The 27750-nt window shown below is 47.9% G+C and overlaps 2 protein-coding genes across 6 annotated transcripts in view; one reads left to right on the top strand and one right to left on the bottom strand.

The window, feature by feature from the left end:
• Window positions 1-471: 471 nt before the first annotated feature.
• LOC132826648 (serine/threonine-protein kinase NIM1-like) lies at window positions 472-18773 on the top strand. The gene is made up of 3 exons (XM_060842634.1): window positions 472-1275; window positions 4184-4452; window positions 16195-18773. Exons 1-3 carry the CDS (start codon window positions 987-989, stop codon window positions 16936-16938), a joined length of 1302 nt encoding a protein of 433 aa, XP_060698617.1. The 5' UTR covers window positions 472-986; the 3' UTR covers window positions 16939-18773.
• Window positions 18774-22075: 3302 nt separating this feature from the next.
• The window catches only part of hmgcs1 (3-hydroxy-3-methylglutaryl-CoA synthase 1 (soluble)), a 59850-nt gene continuing 54175 nt past the window's right edge, over window positions 22076-27750 (bottom strand). For all 5 annotated transcript variants that reach the window (XM_060834438.1, XM_060834423.1, XM_060834445.1 and 2 more), the window contains exons 8-9: window positions 24332-24498; window positions 22076-22798 (exon numbers count right to left, since the gene is read on the bottom strand). In XM_060834438.1, the coding sequence (XP_060690421.1) occupies window positions 22709-22798; window positions 24332-24498 (257 nt within the window). In that variant the 3' untranslated portion in view covers window positions 22076-22708. The remainder of the gene's footprint in view (window positions 22799-24331; window positions 24499-27750) is intronic.

Genomic DNA, 27750 nt, shown 5'->3' with positions numbered 1-27750 from the left:
TCAGCTGACACTTGAAGCTCAGAGAGTGAGAGAGGCTTTCCTCCACTGGACCGAATGCCAAAACTGAAGGTGTGCTAAGCCAATACGTACCTCCACCATCTCTGCACCTGACCTGCTATACCTCCCTCCCATGAGTGAAGTCTCCTGGGTACATTAGTTCCTGCTCACCTGTTTCCTGAGGGATGTTGGAACATGAGGCAGCTTTCAGTAAATATAAAGGAAGGGCTGAAGGATGTATGTTTTGAGTGACAGGCTTGCCCCCTTGCTGGTGAATCTCCAGTGAAGTCTCCACCAATAGACAAGAGGAAGCTGCGCCCAGTCTGTGCTCAGAGAAAAATAACTACTCTGTCAAACTATCCATAGACCTTACTTCTCATTCTGTGGTTTGTCCATTCTAGCCCGTTTAACGCTCCTACCTGGAAGGCAGTGAAGGGCTTCATGGGAAACAGGAGGCCCATGAAGGCCAAGTTATTCCATGGCCTGGACCTTGAACTCCAGCTGAGAAAGATTTGCATTTATATAGTGACTTGCACGACTTCAGGACATCCTGGACCGCTTGATTAGCCAATGAAAAGTGTCATCACTGTTGTAATATTTGGAAACCTGGCAGCTGATTTGCATACAGCAAGATTCCACAAACAGCAATACAATATTAACCAGATAACCTGTTTTTTTCTAAGTGGTATCAGTTGAGGGTCCTGCTCCACAAGATAGTGACCATGGAACTTCTCACACCCATGTGAGAGAGTCTGATTTGTGGATCCCTCATTTACAAAATCTGTGCCTCCCTTTGACAGTGTGCTAGGATTGTCACTTTGATTTTTCTCTGTTGTATCCAAGAACGGGAGTGGGATTTGAACCCAGAACCTTTCATTCATCTCCGCAGCCAGAGTATTACCCACCAGGGCACAGGCCAAGATCCAGGTGGGATGTAGGCTTAGAAAGGAGAGCCCATTCCGAACGCGGAGAAGTGCCCCTTCCAGACTATGACCACAGTCTATGCCAATGGTGGCACCATGGTGAACCAGCACTATCCCCAGTGGAGTCGGGACAACAGCTCGGAGGACAGCACTCGGCCAGAGATCTTTGAGGAGGGGGCTGGGCAGCCACGTAGACTGACCCCTCTGGAGAAACTGTCACAGGAGATGGCACACGATGAGCGGGCGGTCAAGGAGCTGACGCTGGGGAAGCGGATCGGGTTCTACCGCGTGCGAGGCGAGATAGGCAGTGGAAACTTCTCACAGGTCAAACTCGGCATCCACTTGCTCACCAGAGGTAACGAGAGCCCCCAAGACCAGGGGTTGCTCTGTACTGATGGCGTGCCCGGCCGCTCACTGCTGACCGATGCTCAGCAAAGTAACGACAGCAGCTTGTGTCCAGCCTCTTTAATACGGTCACAATCATCCTGAGGCATTTCAGCCCAATAGCAAAACCAAATACACAACCGCCTGAAATCCGAGACAAAACAGCAAGTGCTGGAGAAACTCAGCAGGTCTGGCAGCATCTGTGGAGAGGTTAATGTTTCGAGTCCATTGACCCTTCTTCGGAACTGTTCTGGGGTTCTGGTTCACTGCTGAAACATTAACGCTGTTTCTCTCACCACAGTGCAGCCATACCTGCTGAGTTTCCCCAGCATTTTCTGTTTGTCGTCTCAAACAGCAATTTGACAGTGAGACCGTCAGGGCAATGTTAACACAGAAGGAAGGTCAAAAAGGAAAGATGTGATGGGCATCATAAAGCAGGAGAGTGAGAGACCGAGAGAGACGGAGAGTTTAGGAAGCAAATTCCAGGATTTCGGGCCCAGGCAGGTGGTGGAGCAATTAAAATCGGGAATGGTCAAGAGTTATAGAGATGTACTGCACAAAAACAGACCCTTCAGTCCAACTCATCCATGCCGACCAGATATCCTAACCTAATCTAGTCCCATTTGCCAGCACTTGGCCCATATCCCTCTCAACCCTTCCTATTCAGTTACCCATCCAGATGCCTTTTAAATGCTGTAAATGTACCAGCCTCCACCCCTTCCTCTGGCAGCTGGAGGTAGTGAAGGGCAGATATCTCAGAGAGGCTGACACAGACACAGATGGAAAAAACCATGGACCTGGCATCAAGGGTGAAGTTTGAAAATCCCCGTGGGTGAACGGAAGTGAAATTAGATGTGGAGTAGAGATGTGAAGGAGCTGAGATGTACAGAGGGTAGAACCTGTGAGGTTCACTCAGCCAGGAGAGGGCTGCAATTTTGATAACTGAGTCTAGCAGAAGCACAGACAGGTATTTGATTATCCCTCAAACAGGTCAAAAGGAGCAGGATACAATACTGGGAGCCCAGAATAGGATTTGAGACCAGACTGCTAACTGAACCCACAAGCTGTGTATAGTTAGTGAAGAGGCGAGACCCTCAATAAGGAGCAACGGTTTAATACAGCAGGCAGAGGGAAGGGAGAGAATACCACCCACCCCCAGGTTCATGGTGGGGTTGTCACCATTGCTGCATGATTGTACCACACACACACAACAGAAAATATGTTATTGAAATTCTTTCATCAAACACTCCCAAGATAGAGACAGCATGGGGTTAGATACAAAGCATTGTAGTGTACCCTTCCGTACTGCAGCTCGTTGCTGTTTTTAAGAAATGAACTGATTGGACCTACCTGCTATTTTCTATAAGTCATGTGAGAGAGAGAGAGAGCGAGGAATGCAGGAGCAAACTGCTGCAGATGCTGGAATCTGTACTTAAAACCGAGCAGCTCTGATAAAGAGTCATCTCGACCAGAAACGTTAGTTCGCTCTCTCTCCATGGATGCTGCCTGACCTGCTGGGAGCTCCAGCATTTGTTATTTTCAGTTCGAGAGAAAGAGAGCAGTCCTTGAACCTAATCAGTCTAGTTAGGATATAAACCTGTGGAAAGTGAGTGTTATTGTTCATGAGCATTTGGGTAGATCCAGTTCCATGTTAATGAACTGGATCAAACACTCAGTTGCTGGGTGTTAATTGGTCATTGCATCTCAGGCTGGAATTTACATTAGTCTGTATTCACTGACAGGAGTGCCAGAGAGGGAGGAGGTGGACCACCAAGCAGGGGTGGGGGAATATGACTTGGTAATTGGGGGGCTGGAAGAGGGGGAGCCTTTGTCTCCCTAATACAGCTTGTTGACAATTCTTCATCCTCACTGACCTGCCCCTGTTCCATGTCCTCCCTCCCTTCCATCTCTCATTCTCACTGACTATGTTCTCACCAGGGAGGAAGTGAGGTCTGTAGATGCTGGAGATCAGAGCTGAAAATGTGTTGCTGGAAAAGCGCAGCAGGTCAGGCAGCATCCAAGGAACAGGAGATTCGACGTTTCGGGCATAAGCCCTTCATTCCCGAAGAAGGGCTTATGCCCAAAACGTCGAATCTCCTGTTCCTTGGATGCTGCCTAACCTGCTGCGCTTTTCCAGCAACACATTTTCAGCTATGGTCTCACCAGCCCCATCCTCACTAACCCCAACCAGTCCTCACTCCCCTCCATCCTCATATTCCCCCATCTTCACTCTCTCATTCTTCCCCATCATCACACTCCCATCCTCACCCATAGCCGTTCTCACTTTCCTCCATCTACAACTCCCCTACATCCTCACACCCCCCTTCCTCCATCCCCATCCTTCGCCCATCCCCACTCCACCCCCTATCCTCTTGCCCCACATCCTCTCCCCCCCCTCCCCCCCCATCTTCGCTGCCTCAATCCTCACTCCTACCACGCGTGTGGGCGTGCACACTATATCATTGAACTTTGACGTGGTGTCGCTGCTAGAATTGTACCCGCGTGAAGTCTGAGGGTATTGGGAGACACCGCTTTTCATTCAGCACTTGGGTCGGGGAGTGATAATGCTCCTGCACCACTCTCTCACTAAATTATTTTGTGTTAGAAGGAAGTAACCCTTTAAAGAGGATCTGTAACTAAAGAAAACCCGAAAAATGACAGTTACACAAAATTGGGATAGAAATGTAGTTTTGGGGAGTTGCTCGAACCCAATGCAGCAGTCTCTCTTAAGAAGTACTCGAGGTATTTCATTAAACAAGCCCATGGCCCTTTGTATCTCAACAATATCATTAACATGCCATTGGTATCAATCTGTGTTTGTACCTGAGTCTCCTTGCAGAGGGAGAGGTGGTGTGACCTGGTTTCTTTCTCACATTTAGAGAAAGTCGCCATCAAGATATTGGACAAGGCAAAACTGGGACAGAAGACCCAGCAGCTGCTGTCTCGGGAGATCTCCAGCATGGAGCGCCTACACCACCCCAACATCATCAGGCTCTACGAAGTGATCGAGACTTTGTCCAAACTTCACTTGGTCATGGAGTATGCTGGTGGGGGCGAACTGTTCACCAAAATCAGCACCGAGGGCAGACTCTCCGAGGAGGACAGCAAGGTGGTCTTTGCACAGATTGTCTCAGCTGTTAAACACATGGTAAGCACACACAATGCTGGAGAGTTACAGCTTAGGAGAGGCCCATTGTTCTTCTACTGGTTCTTAGATTACTTACAGTGTGGAAACAGGCCCTTCGGCCCAACAAGTCCGCACCAACCCGCCGAAGTGCAACCCACTCCCCTACATTTACCCCTTCACCTAACACTACAGACAATTTAGCGTGGCCAATTCACCTAACCTGCACATTTTTTGGACTATGGGAGGAAACCGGAGCACACGGAGGAAACCCACACAGACACGGTGAGAATGTGCAAAGTCCACACAGTCAGTCACCTGAGGTGGGAATTGAACCTGGATCTCTGGCGCTGTGAGGCTGCAGTGCTAACCACTGTGCCACCATGCCGTTCAAAGAGATACCTGTTTGGTCCCACTACTTCTGCTGTGGCCCTGTGCTCCTTTTTTTATAAATTGTTTTATCAAGTGTGTGTTCCTTTTTAAAGTTATGATTAAAAACTGCCACCTCCACTCTTTCCTCAATCACCAGAGTACTACTGACCATCAGGGAGCTTGTGGTGCAGTGGTATTGGCACTGGGCTTATAAATCTGAACCCTGTTCCAGTGATGTGAGTTCAAATCGCACCCCAGCAGAGAGTGAAATTTGAGTTGAATTAAAAGAAAAATCTGGAATAAAAGTTGCCAGAGTAGTGACCATCGCTGGATTGTTGTGTAAAAACCCATCTGGTTCACTAATGCCTTTTAGGGAAGGAAATCTGCTGTCCTCGTCTGGTCTGGTCTATATGTGAGCTGAAAATGTGTTGCTGGAAAAGCACAGCAGGTCAGGCAGCATCCAAGGAGCAGGAAATTCGATGTTTAGGGCATAAGCCCTTCATCAGGAATGAGGGAAGTGTGTCCAGCAGGCTAAGATAAAAGGTAGGGAGGAGGGACTTGGGGGAGGGGCGATGGAGATGGGATAGGTGGAAGGAGGTCAAGGTGAGGGTGATAGGCTGGAGTGGGGTGGGGGCGGAGAGGTCAGGAAGAAGATTGCAGGTTAGGAGGGCGGTGCTGAGTTCAAGGGAATTGGCTGAGACAAGGTGGGGGAGGGGAAATGAGGAAACTGGTCTGTATGTGACTCCAGATCCACGGCAACATGGTTAACTCCTAACTGCCCTCTGGGCAATTAATCCTGGCCTTGCATGTGATGCCCCCCATCCCATCAACAAACAAAAATAATATGAAGTTTGAACATGACATTGACAAATTAGGATCTTAAATCTGAGCAAAGCAAGCTAAGGGGGTATGAGCAGCAAGGTGGGTTGGGAGATTATGTTAAAATATTGATCAGTTGACCAACATTGGCTGGTACTAAGAAATACTATAAGGTCTACAACAGACATACATTCCTTTAGGGCACAGACACCCAAATTAACATAAACATATTAAAGATCGCATTAGATGAAGCCAGGTGGCTGGTAAGATTGTGGAATGTAGCCTGAGGATTGGGAACAAGTTAAACCCCAGCGAAGGAAGTCCAAGAAACTGGTGAGGAAGAAAGAGGAGAATATAAGTGTAAGCGAGTGCGCAATATAAGAGTGGACTGTGAAAGCTTCTATTGATGTGTCAAAGAGAAAGGTTTAGCAAAGATGAATGTAGGCCTGTTTTAGACGGGGAGCCAGAAAACTTACTGGGGAGAAAAGAGATATGCAGGAGAAACTAAACAAATACTTTGCATCTGTCTTCCAGTAAGAGGACAAAAAAACAATTGCAGATGCTGGAATCCAAAGTGGCCTGGCGGCTGGAAGGACACACTAGGCCAGGCAGCATCAGGAGGTGGAAGGACACACCAGGCCAGGCAGCATCAGGAGGCTGGAAGGACACAGCAAGACAGGCAGCATCAGGAGGGTGGAAGGACACACCAGGCCAGGCAGCATCAGGAGGCTGGAAGGACACAGCAAGACAGGCAGCATCAGGAGGCTGGAAGGACACAGCAAGACAGGCAGCATCAGGAGGGTGGAAGGACACAGCAAGACAGGCAGCATCAGGCGGGTGGAAGGACACAGCAGGCCAGGCAGCATCAGGAGGCTGGGAGGGGTCAATATTTTGGGTTTAATCCTTCAGAAGGTGACTCCTTCACCTCCTGATGCTGCCTGGCCTGCTGTGTTCTTCCAGCCTCCTGATGCTGCCTGGCTGCTGTGTTCTTCCAGCCTCCTGCTTGTTTAGTTCCAGTAAGAGGAAGCAGACAATCTGTCAGAAATTCTAGCGCACCAAAAGACGGTGAAACTGAAGATCTGAAAGATGTCAGTATTAGTAAAGAGATCGTACTCGGGTTGATATATCTCCTGGACCTGCTGAGCCTCATCCTCAAGTGTTGGAAGAAGTCGGAATTGGGAGAGTGGATGCATTAGTGGTTATTTTTTGTAATTCTACAGAATTTTGAAAGGATCCTACAGACTGGAAGGTGGGAAACATAACTCCATGATTCAAGAAGGGAGGAGGAGGGACAGTAGGGAATTCCAAACTTCTTAACTTGATGTCAGTGTTAGGAAAAAGTGTTAGAATCCATTATAAATGCTAGTCAGGCCTCAACTGTGTGCAGTTCCGGTCACCACATTAAGGGAAGGATATGATTTGAGTAGAGAAATTGGAGAGGATTACTTACTGTGTGGAAACAGGCCCTTCGGCCCAACAAGTCCACACCGACCCGCTGAAGCGCAACCCACCCATTCCCCTACATTTACCCCTGCACCTAACACTACAGGCAATTTAGCATGGCCAATTCACCTAACCTGCACATTTTTGGACTGTGGGAGGAAACCCACACAGACAATGTGCAAATTCCACACAGTCAGTCGCCTGAGGCGGGAATTGAACCCGGGTCTCTGGCGCTGTGAGGCAACAGTGCTAACCACTGTGCCATTGTCCCACCCACAGATTTACCAGAGTGTTGCCTGGGCTGGAGGGGCTGAGCTATGAGGAAAGATTGAATAGACTGAGTTGGCTTTCCTTGCAGCAGTAAAGGCTGAGAGGGACCTGAATAGTGGTGGAAAAGGATAGGTGGGGCATAGACAGGTTGGATGGGAAAGGCTTTTCCCATTTGTGGCAGAATCAATAGCTGTGGGCTGTAAATTTAAGGTAAGAGGTAGACGTTTAAGAGGAGAGTTGAGGGTGATGAGAGTCTGGAGCTCACTGCCTGAAAAGGTGGTTGGGTCAGAAATTTAAGCAGCTTTTTGTTATTCACTTGCATCACCAGTGCCTCCAATGCCTTGGGCCAAATGCTGGAAAATGGGATTAGTGCAGTCAGACCAGCACGGGCACAATGGGTGGAGTAGTCTCCTTCTGTGCTGTCCAGGTCTGTCGGTCTAATGACATGATAATTGGGCATTTAGACATGAATGGCAACATTGTGCAGAGTCAGTGTGGGCTTATGAAAAGGAAATCCTGTTTGATAAACAGGAGTTTTTTGAGGATGTTACTCATAACATAGATGGATGTTTATTTCATTTTCACTCGGCTTTTGATAAAGCCCTCCATAACAGGTTAGTAAATAAAATTAAAGCTGTTTGGATGCGACGGAGAATAGGCTTTTGCCCGAAACATCGATTTTCCTGCTCCTCGGATGCTGCCTGACCTGCTGTGCTTTTTCAGCTCCACTCGAATCTAAACTCTGGTTTCCAGCATCTGCAGTCCTAGACCCAACCATCTTCAGCTGCTTCATCAGTGACCTCCATTCCATCATAAGGTCAGAAGTGGGGATGTTTGCCAATGATTGCACAAGGTTTAACATCATTCGTAGCTCCTCAGAAACTGAAGTAGTCCATGTCCAAATGCAGCAAGAACTGGACAATGTCTAGGCTTGGGCTGTAGAGTGGCAGGTAACATTCAGGCCACACAGATGCTTTGCAATAACCTTTTCCAATAAGAGACAATGCAACCAACACTTCTTGACATTCAATGGTGTTGCCATTATGGAATCCCCCACTATCAACATCCTGGGGGTCACCATTGACCAGAAACACTTTATGTAAAATAATCATCATCCAATGTGAGGCTTGTGGGCAGAACCTGACCCTCCAGAGATAGCAGGGTGGGTAAGGGGTTGGCAATAGAGGGATGCCCACCTTTTCCTTGCCACCTCGAAAACTGAGTTCTGGGTGGGATGGCCTATGGATGGCCTTCCCATCCCATCACCAGTATCTGGTCTGTGTGGGTGATCTTCCTGTACACACTGGTCTGGAGTTCACCGGTGTGTGTTCCACTAATATGTCCAGGAAGGGAGTCTGCTGTGAACTTTATTCTGGTGAGGATCTTATTGATTTGATGGTGGATTTCTTCCAGATGTGTACGTTTAATGATGGCAAAGGTCATCTACATACCAGAGCCAGAGTTTGGGCTGGGTGGTGGGGACAGCTGTCCATTCCAAGCATTGCATTATTGCTTCTGTTATCAGTCCTGATATCGGGGACCCCATTGGTGTGCCGTTAGCTTGTCTGTACACTTGTCCATTGACTGTAAAGTGAGTTTTGAGGCATAGGTGTAGTAGTATTAGCATGCTGTTCTGTTTGATGCTGCTGGTGTCTTTGGTATCCCAGTAACCACTTTGTCCAATAATGTGGCATTGGTATCCTTGGCTAGGTCATTGTCTACAGATGTCAAGTGTGCTGTTACATCAAATGAAATCATTATTTCATCCTCCTCTATTGTGGTATTTCTGATGATGTTGAGGAACACTTGGGAGGAGTGAATGGAGTGGTTGGAGAATTCTGTGAGGTGTTTTAGTCTTGTTTGTAACTCTTTGGCTCGCCCAGAGGTAGGTGTCCCTGGGAGTGAGAGAATAGCTCTGAGAGGTGTTCCTGCTTTGTGAACCTTGGGTAGTCTTGTAGAATCAGGTTGGGTTGGATCCGTTGGGTTTCTTCTTTTGCAGGTTTGTTTTGCTGATATCTCCTGCCCAGTGTACAGAAGTTGCTTTGGTTTCATGGTAATCCTATTCTTGAGTTGTGGGGTTGTGTCTATCGCCATCTGTTGGTAAGTAGCAGTATCACGGAGTGGTTTGTTTGCTTTCTCCATGTACTGGTCCCTGTTTCGTATTACTGTCATCCTTCCTTTGTCCTCTGGTAGTATTACTATGTTCTCATCCCTTTTGAGTTTCCCCAGTGCTTTCCTGTCTTCTGTGATGAGTGTGATCCAGTTTCCTGTTCTGTTGAGAATGGGAGCTACCATCTGTCTGATAGTCTACTGTGTTTCTTCATCCAGTCCGTAGATTTTCAGTGTGGCCTATCATGCTGAAGGAAGTTGGTTTTGCTGGCACTTTTGTCGTAAAGGTTTAGTCCATGTAACAGGATGGATTTTCCTGAGTCTTTGAGTGGTCTGTCTGAGAGGCTCTTTATCCATGTCTCTGTGTTGTCTGTATCGTTGTGCGTGAGTTTTGATCGTTTTTCCTGTAGTGCTTGTCTCCTGTGTTGTTGTATAGTCTTGGCTTGTTCTAATGGGTGGTCCATTCTGGGTCGGTGGTATTGGAGGACAGAGTGTTTTGGCGTGCAATTTCTCGTTTATATTTGTGGAGACGGTTGTGGGCATCTGTGATCATAACCCTTAGCATTTTGCAGCAATTCTGTCCTGCTGTTTTTCTTGCCTGCTGGCTGTTGACAGGCGGTTTGTATTTTAAATTTGTTGGCAGTACCTGTTTCCTAAGACATTCATGTAGGAAATACAGTTTTTCATACATGGCTTTCAGGCAGGTGGTGTTGGTCTCCCATCATTGGGTTAATTTGAGGGTGTCACGCCCATAGGTGTTTCGAGTTTTTGAAAAGATTTGTAACTCGGGTTGTGGATGAGTAGATTTGTTAGCCGAGTCGGTGTGGTTTTCTGTAGACATTTTGTTGCCTTGCTAGGTGACATCATCAGTGCATCTTCGATACAGTGTTGGTGGTCTGTCCCACCTGGTATTTACGCGGCTTTTTTTGGTACTTGCGGTTCTGTGTCTGAGTGGTTTGTGTATGCGGTCCAGTCAATGTGTTTATTGATTGATTTCCGGTTGAAGTGTCAGGCTTGAAGGAATCCTCTGGCGTGTCTCCGTTTCACCTGTACTGGGATGGTTATATCGTCCCAGTTGAATTTGTATCCCTTGTTGTCTGTGTGGTTTGAAATGAGACAGTACTGCTGCGTCTGACAGTGGCGAGCTAATGTTTGTGCATTCGTACAGTCAGATTTCTTCCTGTTTGTCCTATGTAGTGTTTTTCACAGTCATAGAGTCATAGAGATGTACAGCATGGAAACAGACCCTTTGGTCCAACCCGTCCATGCCGATCAGATATCCCAACCCAATCTAGTCCCACCTGCCAGCACCCGGTCCGTATCCCTCCAAACCCTTCCTATTCATATATCCATCCAAATGCCTCTTAAATGTTGCAATTGTACCAGCATCCACCACTTCCTCTGGCAACTCATTCCATACATGTACCACCCTCTGCATTAAAAGGTTGCCCCTTAGGTCTCTTTTATAGCTTTCCCCTCTCACCCTAAACCTATGCCTTCTAGTTCTGGACTCCCCGACCCCAGGGAAAAGACTTTGTCTAGTTACGCTATCCATGTCCCTCATAATTTTGTAAACCTCTATAAGGTCACTCCTCAGCCTCCGACGCTGCAGGGAAAACAGCCCCAGCCTGTTCAACCTCCCTACAGCTCAAATCCTCCAACCCTAACAACATCCTTGTAAATCTTTTCTGAACCCTTTCAAGTTTCACAACATCTTTCCGATAGGAAGGAGACCAGAATTGCACGCAATATTCCAACAGTGCCCTAACCAATGTCCTGTACAGCCGCAACATGACCTCCCAACTCCTGTACTCAATACTCTGACCAATAAAGGAAAGCAAACCAAACGCCTTCTTCACTATCCTATCTACCTGCGATTCCACTTTCAAGGAACTATGAACCTGCACTCCAAGGTCTCTTTGTTCAGCAACACTCCCTAGGACCTTACCATTAAAATTTGCTTTCCCAAAATGCAGCACCTCACATTCATCTGAATTAAATTCCATCTGCCTATTGGCCCATCTGATCAAGATCCTGTTGTAATCTGAAGTAACTTTCTTCGCTGTCCACCAAACCTCCAATTTTGGTGTCATCTGCAAACTTACTAATCATACCCCTTATGCTCACATCCAAATCATTTATATAAATGTCAAAAAGAAGAGGATCCAGCAACAATCCTTGTGGCACTCCATTGGTCACAGGCCTCCAGTCTGAAAAACAACCCTCCACCACCATTCTCTATCTTCTAGCTTTGAGCCAGTTCTGTATCCAAATGGCTGGTTCTCCCTATATTCCATGAGATCTAACCTTGCTAAACAGTCTCCCATGGGGAATCTTGTCGAATGCCTTACTGAAGTCCATATAGATCACATCTACTGCTCTGCTTTCATCAATCCTCTTTGTTACTTCTTCAAAAAACACAATCAAGTTTGTGAGACATGATTTCCCACACACAAAGCCATGTTGACTATCCCGAATCAGTCCTTGCCTTTCCAAATACATGTAAATCCTGTCCCTCAGGATTCCCTCCAACAACTTGCCCACCACCGACGTCAGGCTCACTGGTCTATGGTTACCTGGTTTGTCCTTACCACCTTTCTTAAACAGTGGCACCACATTTGCCAACTTCCAGTCTTCCGCTACTGGAGGTTGGCAAACATGGTGCCACCTCACCTGCAACTATATATACAAATATCTCATCAAGAGGCCCAGCAATCATTCCCCTAGCCTTCCACAGAGTTCTAGGCCACACCTGATCAGGTCCTGGAGATTTATCCACCTTTGTGCATTTTCAAGACATCCAGCACTTCCTCCTCTGTAATATGAACTTTTTTCAAGGTGTCACCATCTATTTCCCTACATTCTATATCTTCCAAATCCTTTTCCACTGTAAATACTGATGTAAAATACTCATTTAGTATTTAGAGCTGAAAATGTGTTGCTGGTTAAAGCACAGCAGGTCAGGCAGCATCCAAGGAACAGGAAATTCGACGTTTCGGGCCAGAGCCCTTCATCAGGAATGAGGAGAGGGTGCCAGGCAGGCTAAGATAAAAGGTAGGGAGGAGGGACTTGGGGGAGGGGCGATGGAGATGTGATAGGTGGAAGGAGGTCAAGGTGAGGGTAGTAGGCCGGAGTGGGGTGGGGGCGGAGAGGTCAGGAAGAGGATTGCAGGTTAGGAGGGCGGTGCTGAGTTCAAGGGAATCGACTGAGACAAGGTGGGGGGAGGGGAAATGAGGAAACTGGAGAAATCTGAGTTCATCCCTTGTGGCTGGAGAGTTCCCAGGCGGAAGATGAGGCACTCTTCCTCCAACCGTCGTGTTGTTATGTTCTGGCGATGGAGGAGTACAAGGACCTGCATGTCTTCGGTGGAATGGGAGGGAGAGTTAAAGTGTTGAGCCATGGGGTGGTTGGGTTGGTTGGTTCGGGCGTCCCAGAGGTGTTCCTTGAAGCGTTCTGCAAGTAGGCGGCCTGTCTCCCCAATATAGAGGAGGCCACATCGGGTGCAGTGGATGCAATAGATGATGTGTGTGGAGGTGCAGGTGAATTTGTGGCGGATATGGAAGGATCCCTTGGGGCCTTGGAGGGAAGTGAGGGAGGAGGTGTGGGCGCAAGTTTTACATTTCCTGCGGTTGCAGGGGAAGGTGCCGGGAGTGGAGGTTGGGTTGGTGGGGGGTGTGGACCTGACGAGGGAGTCACGAAGGGAGTGGTCTTTGCGGAACGCTGATAGGGGAGGGGAGGGAAATATATCCCTGGTGGTGGGGTCCGTTTGGAGTTGGCGGAAATGACGGCGGATGATACGCTGTATATGGAGGTTGGTGGGGTGGTAGGTGAGAACCAGTGGGGTTCTGTCTAGGTGGCAGTTGGAGGGGCGGGGCTCAAGGGCGGAGGAGCAGGAAGTGGAGGAGATGCTGTGGAGGGCATCGTCAATCACGTCTGGGGGGAATCTGCATTCCTTGAAGAAGGAGGCCATCTGGGCTGTATGGTATTTGAACTGGTCCTCCTGGGAGCAGATGCGGCGGAGACGAAGGAATTGGGAATATGTATTTACCCCATTTTCTGTGGCTCCACACAAAGGCCACCTTGCTGATCTTTGAGGGGCCCTATTTTCTCCCTAGTTGCCCTTTGTCCTTACAGGGTATCTTATAGATCATGCTCATTCTATTGGATGTAGGTTTCAGGTCTTTAACCTTTGTGTAGAGCTGGTGAAAGGTGTTCACTGGTTTGTGGACCACTAAGTTTCTCTGCGTTCAGCTCATGGAAAGGGAGGCGCGGTGGTAGTTTGGCGCACCAATCTTTATATTGCTGAGGTTAAACGCCAGCTCGTGGACACCTCCCCCTACTGCCCCCTTGACCATGACCCCACCTCCCACCACCAAACCATCATCTCCCAGACCATCCATAACCTCATCACCTCAGGGGATCTCCCTTCCACCGCCTCCAACCTCATAGTCCCACAACCCCGCACCGCCCGTTTCTACCTCCTGCCCAAAATCCACAAACCTGACTGCCCCGGCCGACCCATTGTCTCAGCCTGCTCCTGCCCCACCCAAACTCATTTCTGCATACCTCGACACGGTCCTGTCCCCCTTAGTCCATGAACTCCCCACCTACATTCGGGACACCACCCACGCCCTCCACCTCCTCCATGATTTTCGCTTCCTCGGCCCCCAACACCTTATCTTCACTATGGACATCCAGTCCCTATACACTTCCATCCCCCTCCGCTTCTTCCTTTCCCACCGAACCAACCAGTACCCTTCCACTGACACCCTCCTTCGACTGACTGAACTGGTCCTCACCCTGAACAACTTCTCCTTCCAATCCTCCCACTTCCTCCAAACCAAAGGAGTAGCCATGGGCCCCAGCTATACCTGCCACTTCGTTGGATATGTGGAACAGTCCATCTTCCGCAGCTACACTGGCACCACCCCCCACCTTTTCCTCCGCTACATCGATGACTGTATCGGCGCTGCCTCGTGCTCCCATGAGGAAGGTTGAACAGTTCATCCACTTTACCAACACCTTCCACCCCGACCTCAAATTTACCTGGACTGTCTCAGACTCCTCCCTCCCCTTCCTAGACCTCTCCATCTCTATCTCAGACAACCGACTCAACACAGACATCTACTATAAACCGACTGACTCCCACAGCTACCTAGACTACACCTCTTCCCACCCTGCCCCCTGTAAAAACGCCACCCCATATTCCCAATTCCTTCGCCTTCGCCACATCTGCTCCCAGGAGGACCAGTTCCAATACTGAACAACCCAGATGCCCTCCTTCTTCAAACACCGCTATTTCCCCTCAGATGTGGTTGACGATGCTCTCCACCGCATCTCCTCCACTTCCCACTCCTCCGCCCTTGAACCCCACTCCTCCAATCGCCACCAGGACAGAACCCCACTGGTTCTCACCTACCACCCCACCAACCTCCATATACATTTTATCATCCTTCGTCATTTCCGCCATCTCCAAACGGATCCCACCATCAAGGATATATTTCCCTCCCCACACCTATCAGTGTTCCGGAAAGACCACTCCCTCCATGACTCCCTTGTCAGGTCCACATCGCCCACCAACCCAACCTCCACTCCCGGCACCTTCTCCTGCAACCGCAAGAAATGCAAAACTTGCGCCCACACCTCCCCCCTTACTTCACTCCAAGGCCCCAAGGGATCCTTCGATATCTGCCACAAACTCACCTGCACCTCCACACACATCATTTACTGCATCCGCTGCACCTGATGTGGCCTCCTCTACATTGGGGAGACAGGCCGTTTCAGAGAACACCTCTGGGGCACCCGGACCAACCAGCCCAACCGCCCCATGGCTGAACACTTTAACTCCCCCTCCCACTCTGCCAAGGACATGCAGGTTCTTGGCCTCCTCCATCGCCAGACCATAGCAACACGACGCCTGGAGGAAGAGCGACTCATCTTCCGCCTAGGAACCCTCCAACCACAGGGGATGAACGCAGATTTCTCCAGCTTCCTCATTTCCCCTCCCCCCACCTTATCTCAGTCCCAACCCTCAGACTCAGCACCGCCTTCTTGACCTGCAATCTTCTTCCCGACCTCTCCACCCTCACCCCCTCTCCGGCCTATCACCCTCACCTTAACCTCCTTCCACCTATCGCATTCCCAACACCCCTCCCCCAAGTCCCTCCTCCCTACCTGTTATCTTAGTCTGCTTGGCACACTCTCCTCATTCCTGAAGAAGGGCTTATGCCCGAAACATCAATTCTCCTTCTCTTTGGATGCTGCCTGATCTGCTGCGCTTTTCCAGCAGCACATTTTTAAGTCCTGCGTTCTGAGTATTCAGGTAGTCATTTCTAATATGTCCTTGATATACAATGTGGTCACTATTTTGTCTGGTCATGTAGTGTATTCTTCTTTTAGATTTGTTAAGTAAGTATTGGAGGATAGTGCTCTTGGGGCACCTATTTTGTTTAAATGCCTTGAATAGGCGTTTCTGTTCTGTCTTCTGGAGATCTGGGTTGCTGTAGTATGTCATTGCTTATCTGAATAATGTTCTAACACAGCTCCGTTTGTGAGTGCTGGGGTGGTTGCTGTTCTAGTTCACTAGCTGGTCCTGTTCCCCACACCTCAGCTGCTGCCAGGGCTGTTGCCACTTCTCCAGCAGTTTCCATGTCAGATTTGCAGTGCCCGCGGTGGTTTGATTTTATTTGACCGGTTGTGATTCCTGTCTCCTCCCCCCTCCCCCTCCCCCACCCTCCCTCCTTGCTCTCGCAGCATGAGAACAATACGATTCACCGGGACCTGAAGGCGGAGAACGTTTTCTACGTGACCGACAGCTGCGTGAAGGTGGGCGACTTTGGCTTCAGCACCACGTGCCGCAGAGACCAGCTGCTCAGCACCTTCTGCGGCTCACCCCCCTACGCCGCACCTGAGCTTTTCCGTGATGAGAATTACGTGGGGATCTTCGTGGACATCTGGGCTTTGGGGGTGCTGCTGTACTTCATGGTGGTGGGCACCATGCCCTTCCGGGCAGACACTGTGGCCAAGCTGAAGAAGTGCATCCTGGAGGGCAGCTACCAGTTGCCACAGCATCTGACTGAGCCGTGCCAGAGGCTGATCCGCGGTATCCTGAGACCGGCACCTACTGAGCGGCACACCGTGGCTCAGATCGCCCGCAGTGAGTGGATGGGGGGCGTCCGGCTCCCGAAGGGCCACGAGCCCTTCCGGCTGGACCCCTCCCACCTGGCCGGCTCTGCCGAGGCTCTGAGGGGGGACCAGGCCGAGGTGAAGCGGGCGCTGACCCGCCTGGGGGTGACGGACACCCACATCCTGGACAACAGCGGCAAGGACTCGCGCAGCCCCATCACGGGCACTTACCGCATCGTGCTGCACCGGGTGCAGAGGAGGAGAGCCCCTGACACCGTGCCGGCACTCTCCCGGCAACTGGCTGGAGCCAAGGAGCCGAGGAAAGAGCGCGGGGTGGCGCGGCAGACCTCCAAGCTGTGTTTGATTTTGTAAGATGAACCAGAGGGGCAGGTCTCACCAGCTTCCCAAGCAGGAAGAACGATTTTCTATTTTGTAACAAGCTGTAACTGTCGCTTGCCAATAGATTGGTGCCCAGTGGGCATGTGTTTTTGTGTTAAATATACCAGAGGTGCCCAGAGGGAAACCGATAGCTTGGACTGCAAGGTTGGATTTGGATCTAAGCACCTCAATACCACGACAAACCACCAGCGAAATTGCCCTCCTTGTTGTTTGACCAAAGCTTCTATTTTTAAAATTCTTATCCTCGGATTCAGATTCCTCCATGACCATTCTGTGTTTCCACCCTCAGTCCGATAACCCTTCAAAATCTCAGGGTTCCCTTTGTGCCAGTTCCTTGTGTACCTTCTAATCCTTCCTCCCCAGAGCTCAGGCAATGGACATCCACACACTCACTGAACGACCAATAGCTTTGCAGGTATTGTTTAGCCTCCTTGTCCTGGTCCTGTGATCCTTGTGGGTGGATGTGCTTATCTGGCACTGAGCTCAACAATTCCCCCCTCCAAACATCTCTCTCTCTCCCTTTTGGCTCTCTCACTTCCCCTTTGAGCATCTGCTTAAGAAAGAATAGACCTCCCATAGAGGGAGTGCAGCAAAGGTACACTGGACTAATACTGCCAGTATTGTCCCATACTTCACCTGGGCCTGTATTCATTAGAGGGTGACAGGGGATTTGATTGAAACGTATAAAATTCTAACAGGGCATGACAGACTAGATGCAGGAAAGATGTTTCCCCCGGATGGGGAGTCTAGATCCAGGGGATAGAGTCCCAGGACACAGGGTAGACCACTGCAGACTAAATGGAAACATATTTCATCATCTTAAAGTGATCTTGTGGAATTGTCTACCACAAAAGGCTGCGGATGCCAAATCACTAGATATATTCAAGAAAGAGACAGATATACTTTTAGATTTTGAGGCACCAAAGGGCATTGGAAGAAAGCGGGATTAGAGCATTGAGTTAGAGGATCAACCACCATCATATTGAGTTTTGGAGCAGGCTTGAAGGGCCAAATGGTCTACTCCTGCTCCTAGTTTCTATGTATGTTTCAATAACTAAACTCATCTCTACGCCAGTTGTCCTAAGATTTCCCCTTGTGTTCTGTTTGTCGGGGCCAGTACAACATCAAGGGCTGAAGGGCCTATTCTGTGCTGTACTGTTCTACGTTCTCAGTTTGGACTTGGGGGAAGTCCCATAGGTTGTTTTTCTCTTTGGAAGCTCATGTATTGAGGATGGGGAGGGGGTTAGTTAATGTTAAATGTCAAACAAACACCGTATTGGTTTAAACTCTGAACCTTTGTCTCTGGGGTCTGGTTTGACAATTCGGGGACAGCTCAATCAGAGGAAAACCTCAACGATAGTGCAGCATGAGTTGAGTTTGTTGTGGAGTTGGGCCAGGGCAGAATTGAATTCCTCGCTGTCAGGGAGCCACAACACAAAACTAGGAAGGTCACAGTGGTGTAGCAGAATGTGAATGGGGCTAAGGCTCAAGATGGGAAGCTGTGGAAAGGAAGCTAACCTGTTCCACCACAAGAGGTAGATTATGACCAATCTGAAATCAACTCCGTTATCCCTTCATACTCTGACCCAGCAAAAACCTTTCAGTCTTTAATCTCCAATTGGTCCACAGCACCAAAGCTCTGGGAACAGAGACAGAGTTCCAGGTTTCCACTGGACTTGGTGCAAGTACTTCCTGCCATCACTGTTCATTGAGTCCTGCTCCTAATTCATGTGTTCTTTCTCTTCTCTCTATTTAAAGGACAGTGATGGCCTGGTGCTCGACTGTTAAGCCAGGTAATATTCTGGGATCCAGCTTCAGATCTCATCATGGCAGATGGTGGAATCTGAATTCAATAAAATAATCTGGAATGAAGAGTCTAATGATGACCATGAAACCATTGTCAGTTGTTGGAAAATAATCCCATCTGGTTCACAGATGTTCTTTAGGGAAGGAAACTGACGCCCATATCTGGTCTGGCCAACATGTGATTCCAAACCCTCTGGGCAATTAGGGATGGGCAATAAATGTTGATTCAGCCAGTAACACCACATCCTTTGAGTGAATGATGATACAAAAATGCAGAGATGCTATTACATACCTCTGAACTTCCGTTTTAAACTAGCACCAAATCAATCATACTAAGGTATTATCGAGTATTCCCCACCAGGAGCAGTAAATGCGTGTATTCTTAAGTAAATGAACCAACTTTAATTTTAAGATTATGCCCCATTGTCTTCGACTCTGCCACAAGAGTAAAGTGATCCTAACTACTCCATCACCCCCTTTAAGGATATTGGGGCAGAGACACGTTGCATCCTCTCTCAGGTGGCAGAACTGGACTGTCTCTCCCGTCTGTTGCGTTATGTAGACACAGGGTGTCTGAATGAGAAACCTGTCCCATTCCCTGGCAATAACACTCCTCACTTTGACATGCACAGAATTCACAGGTTGGAATGAGTTAACAAACAGTGACATTGCCCTCAATACCCTTACCTCAACCTGATAACGGATGCCCCAGAACTTTGTTCAGCTTATCAACAGATAAATGTTACAAAGTTCACATCAACAGAACAGGCTGCACAAAACTATTTACTTTGACTGTCACCTACTTATTCTGACCTCAAAGCTCTCAGCCTGATGAAATGTAGGTGAAAGGGCTAGCTAGATAGCTTTTTTAAAAAATATTCATTCTCAGGACAGGAATGTTAATGACAAGACCAACATCTATTGCACATCACCTGTCTTGAGAGTGGTTGATACAACTGTGTTGTTCATAAAGCTATTTCAGATGACAATTAGGCATTTCAGGACAGTTATGGGATATAGGACAAGGGTTCCAGGTCAGCCCAATGGTGACAAGTTTCCTCCTCTGGAGGGCTGTTAAAAATTCATTTACAGGGTATGGGTGACGTTGGCTGGGCCAGCATTTATTACCCATTCCTAGTTGCCTTTGAGAAGGTAGTGTTGAGTTCCATACCTGAACTGCTCCAGTCCATGTGTTTCAGGTTGACCCACAATGTTGCTAGGGAGGGAATTCCAGGATTTTGACCCAGCCACAGTGAAGGAATGGCAATATATTTCCAAGTCAGGATGGTCAGTGAGTTGGAGAGGAACATACATAGTGTTCCCATGTATGTGCTGTCCTTGTCCTTCTAGATAGGAGTGGTCATGAGTTTGGAAGGTGCTGTAGAATGCATCTGAGACTTTAATGGTAGGAAAAAACAACTCACTCTTCAGCTTTCAACAGTTTTTACGGTATTTTAATTGAAAAATGTTGCTCAAAATGAACTCTCCAGATGTGGGAGTCTCTGGGGCAAGACAGGCATCTATTTCCCACATCCTTGTTGCTCTTGGCTGTCTTACAGTCACAATCTGACTGCTCTGAGAGAGCTCTCCAATTTTTATCTCAACCCTGCAGATCAATCCTCCTCAAGTACCGACTCAATTGCCTTCTGAAGGTGCCAATGGAATCTAATTTTGTCATTCTTTCAGGCAACATATTGCAGACCTTACCCACTCTTGACAGTGAAAAGCCTTCTCATTTCTTCTCCGGTGAAATGATGTAAACGTGTGATTCTTTGTTACCACCTTGTGTGTTTCTGCCTTTTCTATCAAAACTTCATATTTTGGAATGCCTCTAGTAACCCAAATCTTAATTTTACAACTCGAAAAGAGATGAATATAGCCTCTCCCGTCTCTTCACAATATGGGAGACACTCATCCCTGGTATTACTCACCAAGGCCCTAGCATTCCTCTTAAAATGCGGATCCCAGAATTCTCCAGCTAAGACTGTATTCATCCTGGTTTACAAAACCATGTGCCCCACAGAATGGTCACAATGCACAAGGCCGTTTGGCCCATTGTGTGTATGCTGATCGAGTATTTCACCTTGTGCCACACTCTCACCTTCTCTTCATAACCCTGCACATTCTAGAGTCAGACAAACCAGTTCAGGTAATGATCCTATTCCCACTTGAAGGCATTGATTGAACCAGCCTCCGCTACATTGTCAGCCAATGCACTCCAAACCCTGAACACTCGCTACATGAAAATATTCAGCCTCATGCTCCATTGCTTCTTTTTCCAAATACCTTAAATCTGATCCCACTTGCTCACAATCCTTGTCCCAAAGGGAACAGTCTCTCCCTCCCTACCCAGATCCTTCATGGTTTTGAACATTTTGATCAAATCTACTCTTAGCCTTCATCAAGGGAAACAGTCCCAAAATCTCCAATCCATTTTCATAAATGAAATTTCTCAATGCTGAAACCATTCGTGTAAATCCTTTCTGCACTCTCCTCAATGTCTTCTCATTCTTCCTAAGGTACAGGGCCTGAACCTAGACACAGTATTCCAGCTGAGGATGAACTAGTGCTTCACACAAGTACAGTACACCCTACTTCTCTCGTATTCTATATCCCCTAACCATTACAGTAACAAGACCTGCGACCTCGAGGTTTGTGAATTGGTTGGGTTCCTCTGCTCTGATACCAATTTGAAAGATTACCAATAGATTAGACTGTCTCTCCTCGTCATCTCTCGCAAACTGCAGCATCTCTCACACATCCCTATTATACTTCACCTGCTCGGTTTCTCTATGTCTTTCAGAAATTGGCTGTTGTCAGAGTCACATTTTTGTTGCTGGGTTTTTTAATCACCCGCAAATTTCAAATTGTGCTCCAAGCACTTGAGTCATTTTGAGGTGGTAGTTGTATTACAGAGCTCAAGAGGAACCCACAACATTTTTCATTCCAATCAGAGAAACATTATTCACCTCAGCTCCAACTGCCTTTGCTGGGAAGGAAGCTTGACTTTACATGGTCTGGCCGGTGTGACTCCAGACTCTCAATGGTTGACTCTGAATTGACCTCTGGGCAATTAAATGGACGATAAATGCTGGCCCAGCCAGTAATGCCCACATACCATGAAGAAATTTGAAACATAATTGATTTAGAAAATACTTTTGAAGTGAGCAGGAGGCTCCTATGAAGGGGTGGCAGAGTTACTTTATCCAGGTTCAAGTCCCATTTGTCACGGAGACGTTTCATAACACATCCAAACAGATTGACATTAATACAACTTTCAAAATGAAAACTGAACCCAAAGATATCCGTTTCGTGAGTTTGTACACTTTTTTTTTAATTTAAAAAGAACTTTACAACAGATCCTACATTTTATAACTCACTTCAGAACATGTGCAGGTTCAGGATTTTCTTTTTCACTGGATAAAATTAAATTTCAACACGATCAGAAACAGCTACTGGGCGTGGGGAGAAGATGATGCATCAATGAACAACTGAGGTTTGTCTGTACTTCATCGGCTTGGGCACCAACTCACTGCACAGACATAAATATCACATCAAACAGAAAGGAAGCAAACAGCTAAATTACAAAGCAGTAAAGGGAGCGCACGGGAGCGCACAGATCGAATGCAACGTACAAGCATTCAAAGCTCACCCACCCGTTCCACGCACAGTAAACAGAATTTTAAAATACAATGTTTGAATGCAAACAAAGTTTGAAAAAAAAGGTGTGTGCTGCAGACTGACTGTACATCAGGTGGCTGGTCTGGGACACCTTCTTGCAGAAGACCCAAGAATTCATTTTCAGATATCTATCCAGCGTTCCTTCCCCAGAAGTCAGAGGAATCCCACCCACATGGATCAGACTTGCCGGGGCTGGGGGAGATTGTTCATTTTCTCTCTCTTGTCCTCTTTGCTCCCCCACATTCTCGACGTCAGCTCAGTGCTCTCCGTTGCTGAGGTTAGCAGTGCCAGCTTGTGCAGCTGTTCCTGGAATCCTGGGCATTTTCTTGGCAGGACTTGGTGCACACTGTGAATAACATGGACATCTTCAGCACATCCATAAGATAGAGGAGCAGAGTTAGGCCATTTGGCCCATCAAATCTGCTCCAACATTCAATCATGACTGATATGCTTCTCAACCCCATTCTCCTGCCTTCTCCTCGTAACTTCAATCCCCTTACCAATCAAGAACTTCTGTCCTTGAAACAGTCACCCCACCTTCACACCACAGCCCTGCACCATCTTCCTTAACACAATGTCCCACAATCCAACGTCATCCTATTACTGCCTCAAATGCACCAGCCCACCCAATCCCATCACCCCACTAGATCCTGTAATCCCATCAGACCTGTTGTCGGATCCCATAACTCCAGTTCCTGGGATTCCATAATCCCATCAGATCCCACATTTCCACCAACCGTTCAGATCCTTCTGCCCCAAATGTCTAGATCCCCCAACCTCACCAGATCCTATAATCCCATTGGATCCAACGATTGTGTCAGTCCCATGACCCAGCGCCCAAAATGATCTCTCAATCTAGTCACTCTCCAGGCACACACTGGATTATTTCTAATCTATTCATATTGCCCAGTTTCTTATTTCAAACCTTGGCTTCCTCTTTTCTCACTGAAGATTCTGCTCACAACTTCCCTTCTCATTTCCGACCACTTCACCTTGCTCTCTGCCTACCTCCCTGTTCCTCAGAGAACAACTGGCCGATACCAAATGATTATTTTGAACTGACAAAGTGGAGATTGAGAAAGTTTTGCATCTTGTATTCATCCAACCAAGAAAACAAATTCAAGGAGAAGACCAACATGTACATTGCCCAAGGATAGCGCACTGATTGATAGAAGTGTTGTCGTGGAGAACGCATTAATTAATGATGATAACAGTAAACTGCGGGCTGTGTTTACATTTTAAAGACAGGCAAGAAGGCCCCGATTGTTCAGGGCAACTGCCTAGACAAATGAACCAGCGAATGTCATGTATTTTATTCAGTTGAATCAGATAAAATGTGTGTAAGTGCTTTCTATCTAAAAAGAAATTAATGCATGTAGCTTCTAGTACACACAAGCTTGCCATCCTGTAAGCCAAGTGATAATGCCAAGTTAGTGGTCAGTGTAACTCTTCACATGTTTCAGGATTATCCAGTAAATGCTGTCCAATTGCAGATTCACATTTAGTGTCAAACAGTGTGTCGGGGGTTTTGTCAGTATGGATTAGCTAGTTATAGTCTACACCTTGCTTGTCATGAACAGCTAAAAGGATAAATAGTTTGATAGGATCCCCATCGGTCTTTGGAAACACAGGCGACACACACTGGCAACACCCTGACACTGAAATTCAAATACCACATGACCCAAATTCACATCTGAAGAGGAACATTCAAATGAGCTCCCTTTCTTCAATGTCTCGGTTCTGTCTAACGCACACTCCCCTTCACTAGACATTATACATGTTTCAAATGAAATGAAATGCTTTGACAAATGTCAGTTCCCTTCAATCATTCTGAGGAATACTGGGATTTACTGATAATGGTATTTTGGGTCCCACATACCTCAGCCGCGGTGGTTTTGCTCTGGAGAACACCTGACCCAGCCTCAAAGCTGCTGTTCTCCAGGACTGGCCTCCGAGCGTAGTCACGACGATGTTTGTCATCCACTCGGGTGAGATACCACGTGCCAGGGAACAGGTCCTCTACTGCACTCTGTGGCTGGTGGTTTGCTGTGGGGAAAACAAACCAAGACAAATTAAACGAGAGCGGGAGAGGAGACCCACTGTGATGGTGTAACAAGGGATAAAGAAAGCTGAGATTCAAAGCAACACTAAAGAAAGAACGAACTCCACAAACTCTCAGCACATGCAGTGAAACACGCCTATTCTGGAGGGCTCTGGATCCAAGTGACACAATCAATGATCTTGTGCAAAGTCAACACTTTAGTCATTCAGACTGGATGGAAATGTAAAATTCAGAACCAAGCTTTGTCCATGCATCGCTGTAACTGGAACACTGCGGAGCTTGGCCTCGGGGCTCTGGGAAGAGACCCTCACTGGGCTGGGCTGGGCTGGGCCAGGCCAGGCCAGGCCAGGCCAGACTGCAGCTGGAGAGAGTCAGGCAAAGTAACAGTGGTACAAGTGCAGTGAAGGAGTGGTGGCCGAGGTTACCCACAGCCCGGTGGCATCGACAGTGCTTACTAACACAGGGCCTGTCGTGAACAGCTGGTATCCCCCAGGAGTAGGGTGTTCTCGTGTTGATAGTAATCACTCTGATTTTGAGGTTTATGCCCCTGTTCACCTAACGAGTAAAAAATGAGGTCTGCAGATGCTGGAGATCACAGCTGCAAATGTGTTGCTGGTCAAAGCACAGCAGGTTAGGCAGCATCTCAGGAATAGAGAATTCGACGTTTCGAGCATAAGCCCTTCATCAGGAATAAGAGAGAGAGAGCCAAGCCGGCTGAGATAAAAGGTAGGGAGGAGGGACTAGGGGGAGGGGCGATGGAGGTGGGATAGGTGGAAGGAGGTCAAGGTGAGGGTGATAGGCCGGAGTGGGGTGGGGGCGGAGAGGTCAGGAAGAGGATTGTAGGTTAGGAGGGCGGTGCTGAGTTGAGGGAACCGACTGAGACAAGGTGGGGGGAGGGGAAATGAGGAAGCTGGAGAAATCTGAATTCATACCTTGTGGTTGGAGGGTTCCCAGGCGGAAGACCACAAGTTCACCTGTACCTCCACACACATCATCTATTGCATCCGCTGCACCCGATGTGGCCTCCTCTATATTGGTGAGACAGGCCGCTTACTTGCGGAACGCTTCAGAGAACACCTCTGGGCCGCCCGAACCAACCAACCCAACCACCCCGTGGCTCAACACTTTAACTCCCCCTCCCACTCCACCGAGGACATGCAGGTCCTTGGACTCCTCCACCGGCAGAACACAACTACACGACGGCTGGAGGAGGAGCGCCTCATCTTCCGCCTGGGAACCCTCCAACCACAAGGTATGAATTCAGATTTCTCCAGCTTCCTCATTTCCCCTCCCCCCACCTTGTCTCAGTCGGTTCCCTCAACTCAGCACCGCCCTCCTAACCTGCAATCCTCTTCCTGACCTCTCCGCCCCCACCCCACTCCGGCCTATCACCCTCACCTTGACCTCCTTCCACCTATCCCACCTCCATCGCCCCTCCCCCTAGTCCCTCCTCCCTACCTTTTATCTCAGCCGGCTTGGCTCTCTCTCTCTTATTCCTGATGAAGGGCTTATGCTCGAAACGTCGAATTCTCTATTCCTGAGATGCTGCCTAACCTGCTGTGCTTTGACCAGCAACACATTTGCACCTGTTCACTTAACCCCAATGTTTTCCTAATTTCCTTTCTGGTTCATGTGTTGATATCGTTTCCCCTTAAATACATTTATACAATCACCTCAACTACTCCCTGCGATTGTAAACTCCATATTCTCCTGACGTGGAGATGCCAGTGTTGGACTGGGGTAGACAAAGTTAAAAATCACACAACACCAGGTTATAGCCCAACGGGTCTATTTGGAAGCACTAGTTTTTTTGGAGTGTTGCTCCTTCATCAGGTAATTGTAGGAGGAGCAGTGCTCCGAAAGCTAGTGCTTCCAATTAAACCTGGACTATAACCTGGGGTTGTGAGATTTTTAACTCCATATTCGCACACTTCCTGGATAGATGGCGGCACAGTGGTTCAGTGGTTAGTACTGCTGCCTCACACCACCATGGTCCCAGGTTTGATTCCAGCCTCAGGTGACTGACTGTGTGGAGTTTGCACATTCTCCCCGTGTCTGCATAGGTTTTCTCCAGGTCCTCCAGTTTCCTCCCACAGTCCATAGATGTGTGGGTCAGGTGAATTGGCCATGCTAAATTGCCCATAGTGTTAGGTGCATTAGTCGCAGGGAAATGGGTCTGGGTGGGTTACTCTTCAGAGGGTCGGTGTGGACTTGTTGGGCTGAAGGGCCTGTTTCCACACTGTAGGGAATCTAATCTAATCACGTGCAAATTAGGAGCAGGGACAGGCCGTTTGCCTCTGTCAGGCCTGCTCCATCACTCAGGACCATCATGGTTGATCGCCTTTGTGTTTTGAATTCCATGTTCCCAATGATCCCAAAAACCCTTGGACACCCTGCTCAACAAGAATCTATCAAACGCTCCCATAAATTTCCCCATAACTCCCCATTCTTGCTATCGGTTTTCACATTTCCAGCTAGTTTCCTCTCAAACTCTTGCTTAACCTTTCAATCTTCCTCTGTCATCTTTGTATTTTAACCAATCATCTGACTTGCTACTCGTCTTATAGTTCCATCCTCTCTCCTCGATTATTTAGTTAACCATGGTGCGAGCCCTCACTCGAGAAAGTTGCTTTATATTTTAGATGTAGATTTGCACACAGAGCTGGAAGGTTCATTCCCAGACATTTCGTTACCCTACTAGGTAACATCTTCAGTGGGCCTCAGGCGAAGCAATGTTGGAAATTCCTGCTTTCTATTTGTATGTTTGGGTTGGTGATGTCATTTCCTGTGGTGAAGTCACTTCCTGTTCCTTTTCTCAGGGGGTGGTAGATGGGGTCTAACTCAATGTGTCTCTTGACAGAGTTCCAGTTGGAATGCCACGCTTTCCTGGAAGCATGACATTCCAACTGGAATTCTAACAACAGACACATCGAGTTAGACCCCATCTACCACCTCCTGAGAAAAGGAACAGGAAGTGACTTCACCACAGGAAATGACATTACCAACCAAAAGATATAAATAGAAAGCAGGAAGTTTCAGCATTGTTCGCCCACTAAAGATATTATCTAGTAGGGTAACGAAACATCTGGGAATGAACCTTCCAGCTCAGTGAGCAAACCTACATCCAAAACCTCAACTTGAGCTACACATCTTTAAAAACTCACTACTTTCTTTATATCCCCTTAAATGTCAGCCTCTGCATCTCTATTGATCAAACCTCCAGCCTAGCATTCCAT

Source organism: Hemiscyllium ocellatum, chromosome 2, assembly GCF_020745735.1.
Source record: "Hemiscyllium ocellatum isolate sHemOce1 chromosome 2, sHemOce1.pat.X.cur, whole genome shotgun sequence".
Classification (NCBI taxonomy): Eukaryota; Metazoa; Chordata; class Chondrichthyes; order Orectolobiformes; family Hemiscylliidae; genus Hemiscyllium; species Hemiscyllium ocellatum.
This window is presented reverse-complemented; position numbering and strand designations above follow the sequence as displayed.

Bases quoted from the DNA above. Each gene is read 5' to 3' on its own strand.
- LOC132826648 (XM_060842634.1), top strand. From the start codon at position 987: ATGACCACAGTCTATGCCAATGGTGGCACCATGGTGAACCAGCACTAT. The intron at 1,276-4,183 runs GTAACGAGAGCC...TCTCACATTTAG, and splicing joins CATCCACTTGCTCACCAGAG to AGAAAGTCGCCATCAAGATA. The intron at 4,453-16,194 runs GTAAGCACACAC...TTGCTCTCGCAG, and splicing joins TCTCAGCTGTTAAACACATG to CATGAGAACAATACGATTCA.